The 20132-nt window shown below is 43.6% G+C and overlaps 1 protein-coding gene across 1 annotated transcript in view; it reads right to left on the bottom strand.

Annotated features, from left to right (window-relative positions):
• Window positions 1-20132, bottom strand: part of vstm2a (V-set and transmembrane domain containing 2A) — a gene marked incomplete at both ends in the record, with an annotated part of 78151 nt that overhangs the window by 13703 nt on the left and 44316 nt on the right. Inside the window, 2 exons of the mRNA XM_079234571.1 lie at window positions 11050-11386; window positions 12576-12626. Coding sequence (XP_079090697.1) covers window positions 11050-11386; window positions 12576-12626 — 388 coding nt within the window. The remainder of the gene's footprint in view (window positions 1-11049; window positions 11387-12575; window positions 12627-20132) is intronic.

Here is a 20132-nt window from a genome sequence, read left to right as displayed (position 1 = left end):
TTATGCGTTATGTTTTAGTAGTTAATAGAATTCACTATGCGTTATGTTTTAGTAGTTAATATAACTCACTATGCGTTATGTTTTAGTAGTTAATAGAACTCACTATGCGTTATGTTTTAGTAGTTAATAGAACTCACTATGCGTTATGTTTTAGTAGTTAATAGAACTCGTTATGCGTTATGTTTTAGTAGTTAATAGAACTCACTATGCGTTATGTTTTAGTAGTTAATAGAACTCATTATGCGTTATGTTTTAGTAGTTAATAGAACTCACTATGCGTTATGTTTTAGTAGTTAATAGAACTCACTATGCGTTATGTTTTAGTAGTTAATAGAACTCATTATGCGTTATGTTTTAGTAGTTAATAGAATTCACTATGCGTTATGTTTTAGTAGTTAATATAACTCACTATGCGTTATGTTTTAGTAGTTAATAGAACTCGTTATGCGTTATGTTTTAGTAGTTAATAGAACTTGTTATGCGTTATGTTTTAGTAGTTAATATAACTCACTATGCGTTATGTTTTAGTAGTTAATAGAACTCGTTATGCGTTATGTTTTAGTAGTTAATAGAACTCACTATGCGTTATGTTTTAGTAGTTAATAGAACTCATTATGCGTTATGTTTTAGTAGTTAATAGAACTCATTATGCGTTATGTTTTAGTAGTTAATAGAACTCGTTATGCGTTATGTTTTAGTAGTTAATAGAACTCACTATGCGTTATGTTTTAGTAGTTAATAGAACTCATTATGCGTTATGTTTTAGTAGTTAATAGAACTCACTATGCGTTATGTTTTAGTAGTTAATAGAACTCACTATGCGTTATGTTTTAGTAGTTAATAGAACTCATTATGCGTTATGTTTTAGTAGTTAATAGAATTCACTATGCGTTATGTTTTAGTAGTTAATATAACTCACTATGCGTTATGTTTTAGTAGTTAATAGAACTCACTATGCGTTATGTTTTAGTAGTTAATAGAACTCACTATGCGTTATGTTTTAGTAGTTAATAGAACTCGTTATGCGTTATGTTTTAGTAGTTAATAGAACTCACTATGCGTTATGTTTTAGTAGTTAATAGAACTCATTATGCGTTATGTTTTAGTAGTTAATAGAACTCACTATGCGTTATGTTTTAGTAGTTAATAGAACTCACTATGCGTTATGTTTTAGTAGTTAATAGAACTCATTATGCGTTATGTTTTAGTAGTTAATAGAATTCACTATGCGTTATGTTTTAGTAGTTAATATAACTCACTATGCGTTATGTTTTAGTAGTTAATAGAACTCGTTATGCGTTATGTTTTAGTAGTTAATAGAACTTGTTATGCGTTATGTTTTAGTAGTTAATATAACTCACTATGCGTTATGTTTTAGTAGTTAATAGAACTCGTTATGCGTTATGTTTTAGTAGTTAATAGAACTCACTATGCGTTATGTTTTAGTAGTTAATAGAACTCGTTATGCGTTATGTTTTAGTAGTTAATAGAACTCATTATGCGTTATGTTTTAGTAGTTAATAGAACTCGTTATGCGTTATGTTTTAGTAGTTAATAGAACTTGTTATGCGTTATGTTTTAATAGTTAATAGAACTCATTATGCGTTATGTTTTAGTAGTTAATAGAACTCGTTATGCGTTATGTTTTAGTAATGGATGTTGTGAGCATGCGGGTCCTGCACCATCTGCCAGTGGAAGCTGCAGCCTTCCCCATCTGTCCAGCCATGAGGTCACATATCTCACTTTAGTTTAATTACAAAACTCTGCTTTCTGAGTTTCACAAACTATACCTGTTTGGGATTTTACAGAAATCCTCCCGACAGCTTGGTGTTTCTCTGCTAATCTGCTGCTACCCCACTGCACATGTGCAGGATGAATTCATGACCATGTGCAGCACCTACGTGAATCCAATCATTACAAAGAACAGACGAGTTCCACCAGAGGTTCAGGCTTCAATGTCGGATTATGAGGTAAAAATAACAGTCAAGCTTTTCCTGCACTGCGTGACTTATCTGGTGGAAATGATGAGGAGGAGGCTTGGAGGAAGAACCTCGCTGAACGTCTGCGTGTCTCCACCTCTAAAGTGATGGAAAGTCTTCCTGCTGGGCTCACAGGTCTGTTGTGTCAGAGAGAACAACCAGATGGATGACTTGACATTACAAGACCTGTTTGTAAAATACATGTTTCTAATGCAAAATGTTGGATGCTGTTATTATTATCTGTGAAGGCGTGTTGCCTGTTATCTGTAAATGTCCGGTAACATGCACTGCTACGAGCCAATCAGAGCATGTATATTCAGATTGCTTTGTTTTGACAGGGTGAACTGTGTATGACTGCTATATCCCTGTGCATCACATACAGGAGGCTGTCTGATGAACATCCTTCCTCACTGTTTGAAATCATATCATTTATGTGCTAAATGGCAGACGAGCAAATGTTTTTCCTTACTGCTCTTTTCCATATGCAAAATATTCTTAAATTCCCTCTAGTTTGTTGATCAAAAAACACAATGTATGCAGACTGGGTCAATACTATCACATTTAACAACCAAACTGCATTCTCACTTCCATTTCCAACCAGGGAAACACTTCTTCTCTTGGAGCTGTCAGACGTAAACGTGGTTCACGTTGAAAACTAAAACAAAACAAGAACACAACTTTACTTGGTTGGCTTTTAGAAACCCATCATGGCTTGAAACGAGGACGTTTGTTATGTCATTGAACTGAAGTCAACGTTGACCGGGTCTCACATTGGACCCTCAGAGGGGTCTCCTGGGTTAAAGTCCTGTGTTGTTCAACCCATCCATCCTCTCTGACATCCTCCATACACTTCACCACAGAAATGTATTTGTGATGCGTGAAAAACAAGCATACTTCAGGAGAAAAGGTTTTGTTTTATGTAAATGCTATTTCAGGAGGCTGTGATGTGGGGGACTAATCTCTCCAATTTACTCATGTCAGGTTGAAGTGATATACGTGGCTGACAGAATAGTTCTAGCCAAACTAAAACAAAGCAAAATATATTTGATTTAATGGTTAGAAATGGATTAAGAATTGATATGTTCTTATTTTATACCAAATTAAATAAAGTGATCAATTGTTGCTGGTTACCTATCTGTATTGGTTGACAGGAAGTGACCTCATAGTGATCACAGTCCTGACTCGACCTCCAGCAGCTGAAACACCGTGACCCGGAAGAGAAAACAATCATTCTCTCAGCACGTCTCTCTCCTGCAGAAACAACAGTGTACGGCTGCGATGTGTTAAGGCGTGCTGGAGGTAATGATATCCTTCTGGTCTGACATGAAGGGTCGCCCACGCTGCACAGCTGTGCCGGGGCCTTTCTGGAGCATCATCCCTCACATCCTCCAGTATTATTATAAATCCCTAGGAGCGACTCTTAGCCGTGTACAGCCGCTCTAGAACCTGGCGATGAAGCCACACTTGTGCCGAGCAGCAGGGCATTGTTATTCATACATTATTGATTTGCTGTTGTCAGGATTTCTATTGCTTTAGTTGGTATCTGTGAAGTCATTTTTCAGTTTGGTCATCTGAGAAACCACAGAGTGTAGAAGATATCAGGCAAACAACAACTGGAGGGAAACAGCTATACGCAGAAATCCAGTCAAAATGAACACACACCACCAACACACTGTCTCCATTAATATGCAAATTCATTTAGTTCATACAGTTCCAGAGGGCCGTGTCCACAGTGGTTCACGAAAAAGAGCAAAGACAGAAAAACAAGGAACATTTTTTTTGTCCTTAACTTCACAATCATTTTGCAGCCCATCAACCTTTATCTCCTGGGTGAACGTCGACTCTACACTTGTGTACCTTTTTAAGCTCGTTAGGTAACGTTATATAAGACTAAGCTAAGGTTGCTTGTCATTAATGAACACTAGTTTCATTGTAATGGTTGTTCCTATACGTTGTGTTGCCTAAACCAATCGCCTCCCACCGTTAACCATGAGGCATTCAGAGATTCTGCAACCGTATTTATTAAAATGCCAACATTACATTTTTCTGGCGGCTGGGTTACAAACAAAGTCAAAGTTGTGTAGAATCTTGTTCTTTCGGGCACTACCCAAAGCTGGCGATGCAAGTATGAGACTCATATCACACATATCACACTCTTTTATCCATAAGCATGCATCTGGAAGTTGTTTCTATGTTGTTCTCTCCTTGGCATGAAAAGCATCCACCAACCACTGAAAAGCAACACTATGTCTACAGCTCATATGAATCCTACGTTATGCGGTTTTCTCTTCAGAACTAGCGTTGTTGGTGGAGGTAAAGGTACCTGCTGTGCTCCTGTGCTATTTTTAGAAAACAACAAAGGAGCATCATTTGTGAATCCCCGTTGTACACTAACATTTTTAATTGCTGAGTAAAGAAAAAAGTACAAAGAGTCTAGCGATACAGCTGAATACACAATAAAAAACAACCTTTTATTTTGGCAGCATTGTATTATTCCCCTCATCCATCACTGTGGCTAAAAGCTTCTCCGCCCACTTCCTGTCATGGTTTGGTTGACAAGGTCACCGTGTCTTTACAAATCATTTCGGATTAATTTACAGCCGAGTTCTCGCGTGGTTATTCAGCTGAAGAAGGGAAGCTCAAAGAAATGAGAATCGGGGAAAAAAGGTTTCCATGGCAAAGACGTCTGACTTTCATCCCATATCTAAAGGTTCAGAGTGCCGGATGCCGGAGCGTTGCTCCTCAGTGACGACCACAGAGGGGCCGGAGAGCGGCTTCTCTGCCGGCATAAAGAGAGAGTATCTGTCTAATAGAAGCCTTGTCAGGCGGTGTCGGTGCATGCTGGGATGGAAGAGACCCGTGCTCAACACTCCCATGTTATCCTACTTAACCTACCAAAACGCACTGCGTTTTGACAAAATGTTTTTGGCTGTGTGAAATGGCGACGTGGAATATGAGTTCCCGGCCAGGAGGCGGTGAGGTCGGTGAGGCTCGGAGGTGAATCACCACCGCTGGCTCCCTGCCAGCCCGTCTCTCGCTACCCTGCCGCCTGACTGCTGCCTCTGTTATGAAAGCGGCTATCGTGTTGACTGATTCACTCTCTATCTGACTGGATTTTTGGCTGACCGACTGGTTAAATACAACTGGATGTCATTACCTTGCAGCTTGACTGTGATAACGCAGCCGGGCTCCAAATCGCCCATCCAGGGCGCCGTGAACGGCTCCCAGCAGCAGTTGTGTGTTTTACTGACTTCACTGCAGCCATCTTCCAAACCACGGAGGCGTGAATGACACGAGCAACAGGCGTCTATTAGAGCTTAATGCCCACGGCGGAGCAGTCGTACTGATCGTCAGTCTGTTCACTTCCTTCAGCTCAAATACTGATTCTGTGAATGTTGAGCGTGTTGTCAACATTGGGTTGTACCTGTTGCCGTGGGCTCACTTTGGGCCCGTTTAGGCCACGTGTTGAGACGCACACAGTGAAACTAACACAGTGACGCTTATGAAGCGTGGAGACGAGCTGGAGGAGATTCATGGGAACACAGGATCAGTGTTCCTGCTCCTCACATCCACCTCAGCGCGATTAGAACTCGGGTAAAAAGAGTAACTATTAGATAGAACCATGAAACTTTGCCTGAAATTGTATGTTTAAATATGCAAATGAGGCATAATCGCACTAAATATGTGTACATTTGGATACATTTTCCAGAAAATAAATGTGAACGTTGGATTAAACCAGAAGATATTTAGAGAAGCAGCCTGAAGGACAGGTTTAGAAAAATGACAAACATTTTGAAGACACTGCAGGTGAATAGGGAAAACATAATATATGCAAATGAGGCATACTCTAATGCTAACTTCTCGCAAATTTAGGATAAATCTGCCGACGCGAATAGACGAAGTAGTAAAACAAACAGCTCAATGTGTGTTTTGGATGGGAAGACGATGTATTATAGAAGCAAAAAGCCTCCACATTGACCGGTGCATGAACAACACTGTGAATCAGAGCCGACTGACTTCAGGGAAACAAATCAAAAGAATCTCATTCGGACTCGCTGAATGTACTTGTGAAAGAGCCTTCATTCTAAACCTGTACTGAAGAACCAGTTGGAGGAACTGGTTCTTCTGGTGCATGAGTATTTAGATTTAAACTTCTTCTCCAAACACACCTCAGTTGTTCTCAGCAGAACACAAAGGACACGATGCAAAATACAGATCTGCATTTGCATTTACTTCACATGAAAGTATGTTTAAGCCATAAATCTGCTCTGTTATTATTATTATCTCGTACCACACGGTGCAGTAGTGTTGGACCCGTGTAGCACATCTACTGTGAGGCTTCAGTGTTCATGGCCCTCAGAACCAGGCTCCCAGCAGCCCAGTGAGGTGAGGAAGAACCACTGGAGCTTCATCACAAACCAGAGATGACACGTTGACGTTGCGTGCCACTGCTTCAGCGATAGGAAAGCAGCCGTGAACAGTTTCCAACCGCCTCCTGGAGCGATGACTCATTGCTGCTCTTTCCTGAGACATATGCAGCCAAGGCAGTTTAAAAAAACATGGTGCTTCTTAAGAACAAGGTCAGCGTTTTCTTATTTGTTTTGACGGATGCTGACGTAAGACGCTGAGTCCATATTTGTTTTCCCTCCATGCGGGAGCCGGGCCTCGGGGTGGAGGCACACGTTTGGCCCAGGGGACGTTCCCCCTCCTTACCCTGCTGCCCGCATTCAGCTCTGGTCACCTCTGAGCTTTGGAAAAACAACACTGCCAAGAAGGATGCCGGCGAGCTGTGATCTAACGGCATCTGACGCGCCGCTCCGCCGCTGCAGCCGCGCCGCCATCTGGAACGGCCTCGCTGTTTACAGACGCAGCGATGTGGAAAAGGAGAATATCTGCACTCTCCCAGGTTTCACTTCATTGTTGCTCATCTGCCTCAAAGCCGGCCGGCAGTAATGGAGCTCCGTCGCCTTCAGCCCAAACACCTCTGTGACGCTCAGAGGAGAGTTTATCAGCGTCACACACGCCGCACACACCGCTCACTGCAACGCAGCTGTCAGCGTAATTTAGCCGCCTCGTAATCTCTGAGTCTGCAGCCCCGGGGATTATTCTACTCTTTTTTTTTTTTTACCTCTATTCAATGGCAAGTAGTATGTTTCTATGTTTGGCCTCGGGGAGCAGAAGGATATCTGAGCCGGGCTCCAACTGACCAGGTGGAAAAGACATTCATAGATGATGCAAATAATGCCAGGAATAGTTTATGAGAGAAGAGAAGAGAGCTCAGCTGTATAGCAGGTGAAGGTACACATTCCACGGCCTGCCACTGATAGAGTAGAACATGAAGGTACAAGATGGTTGGAGGTGCTGGCATGAGAACCAGCCCAGGAAATGAGGACCATTTGAAAGTGCAATGTGCACGACTAAAAAGTCAAAAATAGATAATATCAGGGTTCATACACATTGTGACCAATGGATTTTCATGACTTTAAACCAAATCTCCATGACCAGACATTTAGTGAAATCTGGGTGTAAACATCATAAAGTGAGAAAATGTAGTATTTAAACTAGCAGTGTGACTCTGCTTCCTTTATTTGATGCTATATCTGGTAAACATGACTCCATTCTTACTTATGCATTTCCCAAAACTATTGGCTATGTGAAGTTGACTCCTTTTCGACAATGTCATTAAATATGATTCATGATTCTGTTCCTGCATCGACTATTTCCTGACTCAAATGTTTTAGGAACATATTTTAGCGTATGTTCAGCTATAAAATGAGAAGGTTGGTCACCCAGCAACAAGCTAAGCCCCGCCCACTACAGAGAGTAAACCGGGTTCTGTTTGCTGGACAGATTTATTGTATCTGGAAAATTATACTTATTTATGAATAAGATTTAGCTGTCTTCCATCATTTTCCCCAATCATTTGATCTAGCAACAACAAACATTAGTTGCTGCTGGTTTCAATAAAATTAGACTTATTTTTGATTGCTTCCATATTAAGTTACTCATAACAAACAAAGAGGCTGATCAGCGCTATCTCTCTCTCTCTCTCTCTCTCTCTCTCTCTCTCTCTCTCTCTGATCAGCGCTCTCTCTCTCTCTCTCTCTCTCTCTCTCTCTCTCTCTCTCTCTCTGATCAGCGCTCTCTCTCTCTCTCTCTCTCTCTGATCAGCGCTCTCTCTCTCTCTCTCTCTCTCTCTCTCTTTCTCTCTGATCAGCGCTCTCTCTCTCTCTCTCTCTCTCTCTCTCTCTCTGATCAGCGCTCTCTCTCTCTCTCTCTCTCTCTCTCTCTCTCTTTCTCTCTGATCAGCGTTCTCTCTCTCTCTCTCTCTCTCTCTCTCTCTCTCTTTCTCTCTGATCAGCGCTCTCTCTCTCTCTCTCTCTCTCTCTCTCTCGCTCTCTCTCTCTCTCTCTGATCAGCGCTCTCATTTTCTGTTACATGATTATTATTACGGAGTGTTTTGTTCTATTTGAGTTACATTATAAAAAAACTAAACAAAATGGAAACGTCTTAATAAATTCAGCTTACAAAACTCATTTAAAGTAATACTGAGCTTTACCAGACAAACATGACTGTTTACAGAAAGTGAGTTTTAAATAGGTGAGGTGTTCAATCCACTGGGATCACAGCTGACATCAGCAGTAATGAAAGGGTTAAAGGATCCTCCACCATGTTGCAGTGCTGTTGCCTCTCTCAGCTCTCACACGGCACACACCACCAAGAGAACGACCACGCTAACGTTGCTACTCGTTGCAACGCGCTGAACGTAACCACAGGCTGCTATTAGATTCCCATGATGGAGACGGACTGAAGTTAATCTCATGAATTCCATTTGTGCAAGTTCAATGAAAACAATGATAACTTAAAAGTCAGTATGTCTAGCACTTTTATGTGATTGTAGCAAATGTCAAATAATTCTACCAGCCTGAGTCATTGTGTGAGAAGCCCTGGGGATGATGTGTGCATTCGCTGCGTTCAGCCCCTTATTTAGCATCCCTTGAGTCTTTACACCAAGTCTACCAATGAGACATGTTCCAGTTCTACCCACGGCAAAGTGTGGAGCAAATGAGGATCATAATTAAGGAGCAGCGAAATTTAAATCAAATAATATGTAGAGTTGCTCCTGATGGGCCGGCTGCTCTGGCAGAGCTCACAGCCGGCAGCAGCAGCACTGAGGTGAGCTCTGAGGAGCCCGGAGGAGGCCGGCCGCAGGATCTCAGAAGCTGAAGGAACATTTCTAAAATATAGCTGGGGGCCAGACCACGTGGCGCCTTAGCATTAACAGTAACATCTTAAAATCAATTTCAGGACTCGCATGCAGCCTGCAAAGAGACACATGAAAGGCTGGAATGTGTTCTCGTCTCTGAGGATTAGTGAGGAGCCGGCAGCAGCGTTTATGGGATGCTGGAGGCGGACAATTGACTTGACTGATCCTTCAATAAAGAGAATTGCAAGACTTCAAATGAGATGTCTTCAATATCGATGTGACTGAAAGGAAAGACCTAATGTTGGCTAAGAAAACAAGACCCTAGTCACTGGGTTATCATGGTATTTACATTGTTATTATTGTAGAGGATAGTTCCTCCAAACAGAGTCAGTAGGTAAGGAACACGGAGCGATGCAGAGAGGGTCTCAGGTCTCAGGTCTCAGGTCTCAGGTCTCTGGTCTCTGGTCTCTGGTCTCTGGTCTCAGGTCTCTGGTCTCTGGTCTCAGGTCTCAGGTCTCTGGTCTCTGGTCTCAGGTCTCTGGTCTCTGGTCTCAGGTCTCTGGTCTCAGGTCTCAGGTCTCACTTCAGAGACTCAGGTCTCAGGTCTCTGGTCTCAGGTCTCAGGTCTCAGGTCTCTGGTCTCTGGTCTTGATTCCAGTATGGCACCGGTTTTCGGTATTTGGCGAATTCAAGAGCAGCTCCGTCTGGTTCACAAAAGCTCTCCTTTGATGTGAATGGTGCCGTGTCGTCCATGAAGCAGCAGTTTGTAGAATCCAACAGTTTCTGAGTTGTGTTGCACACGGTCCCATCAGGCCACCTGATGCTTGTTTGAAGCTGTAGTTTGAAGTCAAGTGTTTAGTCTTTATTTATATTCTTAGTATACTTTAAACAGTTAATATATTGTTCAATTTGAAAAAAAAAAAAAAAGACGTTCTTAATGTCGTCAATCGTCATTTTGTGTTGTTTTTTTTTAAGTATTGGTTCAGGCACCGGTATCGTTTAGTATTGTTTTAGCACCGGTATAAAACAAAACAAAAAAAGACACCATCCCTGATTATGACCTCTCAGTGACGCAGAAACAGGACTTGGCACCTCAGTGGTTTCCATGGAGATGAATTATTACAAATCCATCTGCCACTTCCGCCCCACGGACAGAGCCGTGGATTCATCTCTACACTCGGCAGCTCGTCTGTCTGCTGGAATCACGCATTGTTTAAAGTAGATGAGATGAAGAGGATGAAGAGGATGAAGAGGAGTGGCACTTCTCAGATGCTGCAGATGCATCAACATGTCCTGCTGACTTCAGGTGCTGCCGGGATTAAAGCTCACAACCCGTCACACCAGGACACGTTGAACATATGCAAACACACAACCGCTCTGCCGTCTGCTTCTACTGGTGGAGAGGAGGTGAGAGCAGGATAACCTCATCCCTTATTAAATTATGATATTCACATTAAACATGAGGATCCTCACTCCATAGTGAACAAAAGCCAACTGTTGCCTGTTTCGCTTTCCAGTATATATTTAACCTATTAAATCAATGCGTATTCTGTATGAGCGAAAAATACGGGTAACAAATTAATGTAAAAGAGTAGCACAGTCTTGGCAAAAAGTCTTAGGATGGCAACATGTCAACAGGGACCACCAGCATTGTGAATAAGAAACACAATCCAAAAGGTGCATTCCTGCAAAGCACAGCACTTCTCAGGTTAACCCATGAGAGTGAGTCACATGCGTCGGCCTTGAAACGTGGTTCCCTTTCCCAGGAAGCTAAACCAGGTCTGCGTTCCCATTCTGCAGCTGCCTGCTGTGCAACAGCATGGGGTGTGTGGTGTGTGGTGCAGGTCTCCTGCAGGTTCTTACCTGAGCCGGGGTTTTGTTTGGCTGTGTTGGAGGATGTGTGGGAGGTGGAGGTGGAGGCCACCCTCTGGTCTGAGCTCATGCTGTCCTGGCCCAGAGGTGAGCTGGACTTCCTGGGCTTCTTGTCCGTCAGGTGCAGCGGGGAGCTCTTCTTGGGGGGCACCAGAGGCCGCCGTGGTCTCGCCGTGGCGTTGACCCTCAGCCAGGCTTGGGCTTTGTACTCCACAATCTCCCCGTAGTTCGCCCGTGTCACCCGGCACTCATACAGTCCCTCGTCCCCCTTGCTGACTCTGGACATCTGCAGCTTGTGTGAGATGTCGTTGCCCTGGACCTTCACTGTCTGTTAGAGGGGTTAGAAGAGACCACAGAGTCACACGGTGGCGGTTTCATGATGGTGACACATGATGGTTACACTATCTGGAGGGGAACACATTCCCTTTTCTTGTGCATACAAACATATACAAAATTGGCAATTATAATTGCAGGTTAAAACATATTGCTAGGCGCACAGGTCAGGGTTTACATTGTGTTTTTGATCTGTGTCGCATTAGCAAACACAGATTGTCCTTCCATCTTGTCGTGGACCTCGAGCTCTAAACCACCGTTGTATAGCCGGTGGGACTGGAGCCAACCTCTTTTGCGTTGAGAAGTGTGATCCAAATAAAACCCACCATCACAGTACATGTACGTGTTTTGATCCAGACCATTTCCCAGTTGTAAACGTTACCATTCCAAATGTGTCACCGTTTACTTCCTCATGCAATGTAAGTGAACGACGTCGGCTGAAAAGAAGTAAACATGGACCCCAGCTGTCGCGTGGCAATGTAATTCCATTAAATATATGTGTTCCATTATAGAGTGCATTTTTGGAGTCCTCTTAGCTTGTCGATAAAATAGCTAAATGATAATGTGTGGTTTTGGCAGACATTAAGGTACTTAATCACAACAGCAATCGTATTAAGCCAATATTAGCATGAAGCAGTCCTGCTCATCGATGTGCAGCGTTGCCTGCAAGTACGGCTGGTTGGAATACATTTGGTGAAAACCTTTTGTTTCAATTATTTTAGTACTGCTCCATTTCATTAAATATGCATGTATCAAAGCTCAAGTTCATAATATAACATATTTAGGTATTATATGAAATGTTGAGCGGTCAAAAACTCACAAGCATTTGACCGCTCTTTCGACCGCTCACATTTGAATGTGTCTATTAACCTGTCCACTCTTTACATGGCACACAGCTCTGGCTTTCTGAGGACTGCAGTGAGGTCAGGGGCAGGAAGTGTGAGCTGCTGGGCACAGAATGTGCATACAGAGTGACAGGAAGCAGGGCAGCGTGGTTGGTGGGGCATGAGCGGGAGAACCGCTCTGACAGTAATAATACACTGCCGCTGATTTCACTGATTAGCTCCTTTCTCTGGTTGAAGGTGTATTATTCGGGCAAAATCAGCTGCTGTTGTGTTTGCTCGGAATGAAATGCCATCAAGACTTCCCACACCCGGAGACACGCGGCGTGTGGCTGAACTTACACTTATTTTTGAGCCCTCGTCATCGGGATCTGGCTCTGGTATCATCTCCATCTGGAAACACAGAAAGCACAAGAAGAGAGAGAGAGCATTAGCCGGGTGTCTGCTGCGCTGAGGACACTTTCTAGTGCGTATCGTATCAAGGCTCTTGTCAGACTCCTTAAAACAGCTACAAGATTACTACTACAACTTCAAGAAAAGAGACATCATCTATCCGCCGACGGTTATAAATCTTTCATTCCTACATCAACATGCAGTTTACAGACTGAGGGATTGCATTGCTACTGTTCTGCCTTTAAAAATAAATGCATAAAGATGTTGCTCTAGCCACTGTTTTTGATTTATTTTTAGATTCTTTGAGTGGCTCTTTGGAGAAACCAGACTGTTTCCAGCTTCTGCAGTGAAACAAGCCGTCCAGACCAGGAAGCTCTGTGACAAACGATGCATCACAGCTTCAGTCTTTGCAGTGAAAGTTATATTATCCAGGAAAACGTATGACAAATAATCAAATGTCAGAATAACTGTATAGCATAAAAAAAAGAAAAAATATAAATCAAGGCACCAAAAGTACTAAACAGCATAGCTCTGGGGATGAAGAACTGCTCTGTTTGAGTCCTATTGCCATCCTTCTAGCACGGTGGCATCCTTCTAACATGGTGGCATCCTTCTAACATGGTGGCATCCTTCTAGCACGGTGGCATCCTTCTTGCACGGGGGCATCCTTCTAACATGGTGGCATCCTTCTAGCACGGTGGCATCCTTCTAGCACGGTGGCATCCTTCTTGCACGGTGGCATCCTTCTAACATGGTGGCATCCTTCTTGCACGGTGGCATCATTCTAGCACGGTGGCATCCTTCTAGCACGGTGGCATCCTTCTTGCACGGTGGCATCCTTCTAACATGGTGGCATCCTTCTTGCACGGTGGCATCATTCTAGCACGGTGGCATCCTTCTAGCACGGTGGCATCCTTCTTGCACGGTGGCATCCTTCTAACATGGTGGCATCCTTCTAACATGGTGGCATCCTTCTAGCACGGTGGCATCCTTCTAGCACGGTGGCATCCTTCTAACATGGTGGCATCCTTCTAGCACGGTGGCATCCTTCTAGCACGGTGGCATCCTTCTTGCACGGTGGCATCCTTCTAACATGGTGGCATCCTTCTTGCACGGTGGCATCATTCTAGCACGGTGGCATCCTTCTAGCACGGTGGCATCCTTCTTGCACGGTGGCATCCTTCTAACATGGTGGCATCCTTCCAGCACGGTGGCATCCTTCTTGCATGGTGGCATCCTTCTAACAAGGTGGCATCCTTCTAGCACGGTGGCATCCTTCTAGCACGGTGGCATCCTTCTAGCACGGTGGCATCCTTCTAACATGGTGGCATCCTTCTAGCACGGTGGCATCCTTCTAACATGGTGGCATCCTTCTAGCACGGTGGCATCCTTCTTGCACGGTGGCATCCTTCGAACATGGTGGCATCCTTCTAGCACGGTGGCATCCTTCTAGCACGGTGGCATCCTTCTTGCACAGTGGCATCCTTCTAACATGGTGGCATCCTTCTAGCACGGTGGCATCCTTCTAACATGGTGGCATCCTTCTAGCACGGTGGCATCCTTCTAGCACGGTGGCATCCTTCTTGCACGGTGTCATCCTTCTAACATGGTGGCATCCTTCTAACATGGTGGCATCCTTCTTGCACGGTGGCATCCTTCTTGCACAGTGGCATCCTTCTAACATGGTGGCATCCTTCTAACATGGTGGCATCCTTCTAGCACGGTGGCATCCTTCGAGCACGGTGGCATCCTTCTAGCACGGTGGCATCCTTCTTGCACGGTGTCATCCTTCTAACATGGTGGCATCCTTCTAACATGGTGGCATCCTTCTTGCACGGTGGCATCCTTCTAGCACGGTGGCATCCTTCTAGCACGGTGGCATCCTTCTAGGACGGTGGCATCCTTCTAGCCCCGAGCATACAGCCTACATCATGGACTGGGCATTGATTTTAGAGGCTATAATTTATTTATCTCACATCGGATGCCAAATGGATGTTTGCCCAGGAAGAAAAAAAGAGCTGAAGAGGAGCAAGAGCAGTGCAGCAGAAAAGACTTGAGAGGAAGAGGAGGAGGAGGAGGAAGTTTCTCCAGAGGATACAAGAAGCTCCGTGGTCGAGAGAAAAAAGCAGGCCGGGTAAGAGAGAGATAAGATGGCTACTTATGAGCGTTTGCAGCTGAGAGCGTTCCTTCAAGTGCTGTAATTACCTCGGAGGAACCGGGCTCTTTTCTCTGGAGGATGTTTGGCAGACAGGTGATTAATGAGCAGAATTAGGAGGCACAGAGTTCTCTGTCTGCATGTCTGCGTGACTCTTACGTCTTGACTCCGCAGACGGACCCGGCCCCCTCCATTGTATCGGGGAGACATCTTTAACGGCGAGGCAGGATTAATTGTACTGGAGTCTTGGCGCTGAACTGTTTCAAGTCATCAATTTCAGCCTCCTCTTTTACAAACTTCACAGCGGTTATATGGGCCGGCTGTGCAGTCTATATGTGTCACCTGAGGAGGATTAAGTTTGAGGACAGATGCTCTGCTCTGGTTTCACACAGGGCTGCTGCGTTCAGGAGAACACGTCACAGTGACAAAGGGGAGGTGGTGCAAAGGCTTGTTGTCATCATGTGAAGTCCTCTGGGGCTGTAGAGATGGCTCTTCATCACAACACAGCTCAACTCTATTATTTCCCAGCGTCCAGTGTTTAATCAATGTGATATATAATCAAAATCCTTTCCTGACTTCTGTAGCAGCACAATGTTGTCCTTGCTTCAGTGATTGTTGCATCATTCTGCTCTGATCAAAGGCCTGCTGTAACGCATTCTTTACCTCCTGACTTAACTAATGAATTATTACCTGGGAACGTCCTCCTACTCCACAGTGTTCTTGTCATTTGTGTTTTCTCGTTCTCTTTATCACTGCAAACCCTTTTTAATGCTAACTAAGGAAGAGCGGCAAGCTTGAACCGCTATAATCCAAAGCAGTCAGATCCTCCATGACATCAGTTGTGCACCTATTGCAATACTCATCCCCTCTTAGTGCCAGAGTAAAGTATGTGCATGCAGGTCCTATTCTTGACTGCAATTTAATGCTTAATAATTAGCATGGCCAACGGTCAATTAGCCGCCATGTCATTGCTCTGGGTGTCACGTACCGACTCTCCGGGCTCTATGCTGTGTCGGTGCACAAAGCAGCGCTCCACCGGGGAACTGGGCTCTTCCTGCGCCGCCTTGAGGTTTCAAGTCTCAGTCTGCGCCGGTTTGAGGGTTCATGTCTCAGTCTGCGGCGCCTTGAGGTTTGAGGTTTGGTGCCGCCGGTAGAAGGAGCGGTGCAGTCGGTGATGCAGATGGAAATCAAGTCAAGTGTAATTCTGGTGCCACGGATGCATGTGTATCCTGGTCAGAGCAACTCATTTTGGTTCCATAATATTTTGGCCACTTTTATTTGGTGAAGGTATATATCCATGTATACCTCCCTGAAACCATCCTAAAAGCCCTTTACTCGTGTACCGAAGGTCTTGGTAGCACTTTATAATAACTACATGCTATTTAGCATTAGTAAAGCATGAGTAAACACTGAATTCATCATTTATAAAGCATGGTTCTCATTAGTATGCAATTCATAAACACAGTTATAAATGTGTCATTAATAAGCTTGACTAATATGCGTTTCATGATTGGGTTTTCATACTTTATAAATGACCGATTCCCCATTTGTAAATGAAGTTTTAAGGACTTATAGATGATTAAGATAAAGATGTATATGAATCGCATACTAATGAGTTACTAATAAGTGTTCATGTTGCAACAATGCTTTATAAAGGATGAATTAAGTGTTACTCATGCTTTACTAATGCTAAATAGTGTGTAGTTATTATGAAGTATGTCCTTCACTCTGTGGCCCTGCACAGCCCTCTGAAGGCACAAGGTGTGTGTTCCATCTGCAGTCTCTAACTGGGGTGGTGACGCACAAAATCATGGTCCCATCATGCACTGCAGCTCCACTGTCACATTGTGTGCAAACAGCACCACAATGTTGCGAAATACCAAACTACTTTTAATGGATTATCCTTGAGGCTCTACTGCAAAACACAAAACATAACAGCCGTGTTGTAGACGGATGCATTCAAAGTTTCATAGATCAATTATTCCTTTTTCTGTGCTAATAACTACTAACTACTAACTACTAACTAATAACTAATGACTACCAACTAATAACTACTCACTGTGTCTGCATCCATATGTTGGTGCTACAGTATGAGAGGCTGCGTGATGTATGGGTTAAAACAAACAATACCTTCAACATCAGCGGCTCACAGCTGGTCCTGTCTCAGACTAGCAAGAGTTGACCTTTTTACTATAATGATGAAATATTGATTGTAGTTGCTTAAATCGTTGGTTGCCATGTGCAGATGTCGTAGGGAGTGATATTGTTGACTACAAGGTGTCTGCCATAGAAAAGGTTGAACAGGAGCTGGCGAGTTGACACATACAGAAACTGGACAAGTTGCTCACGTCTTTGCAGTCGGGACGGAGCGTTCACCTTCACGTCTAAACACACGACGAGGAACACGCTGAGCGCTGGTCAGCAACTACTGCCGGTCTGGAGGGAGATGCAGGGCGACGTGAGCGCTGGACAGGCAAAACAACATGGATGCAGAGGCAACCGCCGCCGCGTGGTCAGTGCTGCTCTGCGTCTTTAGCGTTTGTTTGACTCCAACATGAACGATGAGAGCGCTCAGAGCAACTGAACAACCCTTCGGCCGACTGGGCCGCTCACAGGACGCCTGCTGGCAACTTACAGCAATAGTTTCCCTAAAAGCTCATCCAGCTCAAGGTTCATCAAGGTCACATAACTGCACAGTTGCCGTCACACACACTGCATAGCATCCAGCTGCAGACTCATAGACAGCCAGCAGCTATGAAGGAAAGACAATATCAATAATGTTTGGTCTGTCTGGTCTGCAGGTCAGCTGACTGCTCGCCTATCTAGAATAAATCCACATCTGTATTTATTTGAATGTTTTTTTCCAAATTGACTGTTTGGGTTTACAGGCACTGAAACCAAAAACATTAAGGAGTACTTTACGAGTGTGAACCCATTAGTCTCCCGGCACTGTGCAGATGCTATTAAGGTAATTGTGACTTAATGAATGTCCAATATCAATTCAGAATCACGGCATTCATCATCCGCTTTAAAAGGCATTTATTTGCCTCTGAGATGTTGCTGCTCGGTGTCGTTAAAGAGCAGATGGAAACGTGTTGGAGCTTAAAAGAGGACATCACTCTGTTGCATTTATTGTTTCAACTTATGCAGGACGACTTTTTCTTTTTCTAAATGTGGACCTGACGGATGTTCCCATGTGTGAGTTTTCGGGCTGCGACAGCAAAGCAAAAGTTTTCAATGACACTGTCGGAATAAACCTCCATTATTTTCCCATTTATATTTTATTCCTATCGCATAAGTGGCTTCTGAGCCAAAGCCGCGACCGCTTGCAAGTATCTCCATTTCAATCGCTTGTCTCTTTATTGCAGAACCCTTCCACCATGACATGCTGCCATTCTTCATGCAAATCTCAAATTGACTCCTTGTAAAATGTGCTCCGCAATTATTGTGCATCAAAAAAGCTCCAATGAGTTAAATTAACGTCACATGAAGGAAACTGCGTTTCAACTGAAATGTAGACCGGACCACCCGGCGCTGCTGTGATTGTGTTACAGCTCTGACTGCGACGCAAACGGCCCCGACCCCGGGTGATAGACAGGCACCACCAATGGAAACACATTAAAAGGACCAATATATTGAAATGGTTTTATCCAGCAATCATTGGGTTTAGGAACACAAGCAGTGAGAGGAGGTTGAACTCAGGTCGTGGACTTCATATGACACGTTAAACCCAGAGATCTTAAGCTATGGTGGCAGAGGAGATGTGTCATTAAATACGGCAGTGAATGGATTATCACCATCATAATGTGGTGCCAGCTTAGTATGGTATTGAAATACACATAAAAAAAGACCTCTAAACTGTCCTTTAAATATGATAAGAGGCAATAATATATCACTTTAATGCTTCTGTGATGTGACACATAACAAAGGATTAAGGTGCTTTTACAACTGTCGTTCATTTGATTTGGAACAGAAAAAATTATAAAAACTTGCATTTTTAAAAAACAAACCAACAGGAGTAAACAGGAAATCATACAGACTAGCTAGCTTGCTACAGCAGGGACACCCAGGTAGAAGCGGCTTGTAACCCGACTTTTACGGGAGTAGGGGACAAAACGTCCTGTTTGACTCCATTCATGCCGACCTCTCAACGTGGACTACACTTTATATTACGTCACAAATTTTATATTTAAAAGGAAAATAAAACCCTGTGCCTTGGTTACCGAACAGCTCTCGACTGTGTTCTCTGCACTTCTATATTTATTATTATCTGTTGTCTTGCTTGTCCTATAGATGGCCAAATGTGCAGACTGTGACGCAACATTAGAACATTTCCAGTGCAGCATCAACGGGGGTTTAATGGTTTAACAGTACAAAATGTCTCAAAGATGTGAAACACCGAGCCTCTCAGAATCATGGAGCAAGGCTTCTTTGTAGAGCCGCCATTTGCACTGAAGCTCAGTAATGATAAAAGGAGGAATCCATCATCGAGGAAGAGGTCGAGATAACATTGTCTCCACCCACAGCAGCAGAAAATAAAGCAGCATCTGATGTAGCAATGTGATGAGACACTTTGCGTAAGACAGATGTACCCCATGACTGAATATTCTCACTTGTGAGCTAATTATCTGAAAGCAATGAGTTCACGGCCGGTTGAGGAGGAACGTAGGACATTAACCATCACACATTGATGATGTTACACAATGAAAGAGTGTCTGTGGGGATTATTTTAAAGATCTTTCTTCAACTGGTGATGGTGTGAAAGAATACATCTGCAAAAGGCAGACGGAGGCTAGAGGAGAAACACATTGTTGGTTTGAATCGATTTGATGAATATCAGAAAAAGACGGCTGCTATAATAAAATCAGAATAATCTTTGAAAGACGTTGTGACTGAAAGAACCTCAGTCGGACTTGTTCAACCAACCCCAGACAGAAACATGTCTGTTGACATGGATACTTGCATTATACTTTAAAACACAACATCTCCAGCTGTGTCTGCCCACTGCTTTGAGAAAGCGTGTGTTAAAGAACAGTCATCCTAAATACAACACGTCGCTGATGGGCGGAAACATCGTATCGCCATATTTTGTCTTTTTTTTCCTCATAAAATATGAATGAATCATGAATCACACATTTTTCATCGTCAATCTCTTGGTGATTCTACAAATATGTATCTGATGAAAAGTACTAAAAACAATGTATGACTAAATGTCATAACAACATAATGAACCGGAAACAAGTCCACATTTCTCAGAACCACATTGTTGTGCTACTAGACTTCTGAGCTAAGGTTCTAAAAAACATCATGGTTTGTGTTAAAATAATAAGTGCACAACGTAACTAATGGAA

The sequence above is a fragment of the Taurulus bubalis genome (genome assembly GCF_910589615.1).
Source record: "Taurulus bubalis genome assembly, chromosome: 18".
Classification (NCBI taxonomy): domain Eukaryota; kingdom Metazoa; phylum Chordata; class Actinopteri; order Perciformes; family Cottidae; genus Taurulus; species Taurulus bubalis.
The sequence above is the reverse complement of the archived record's forward strand: the minus strand, read 5'-3'. Positions and strand labels throughout refer to the sequence as shown.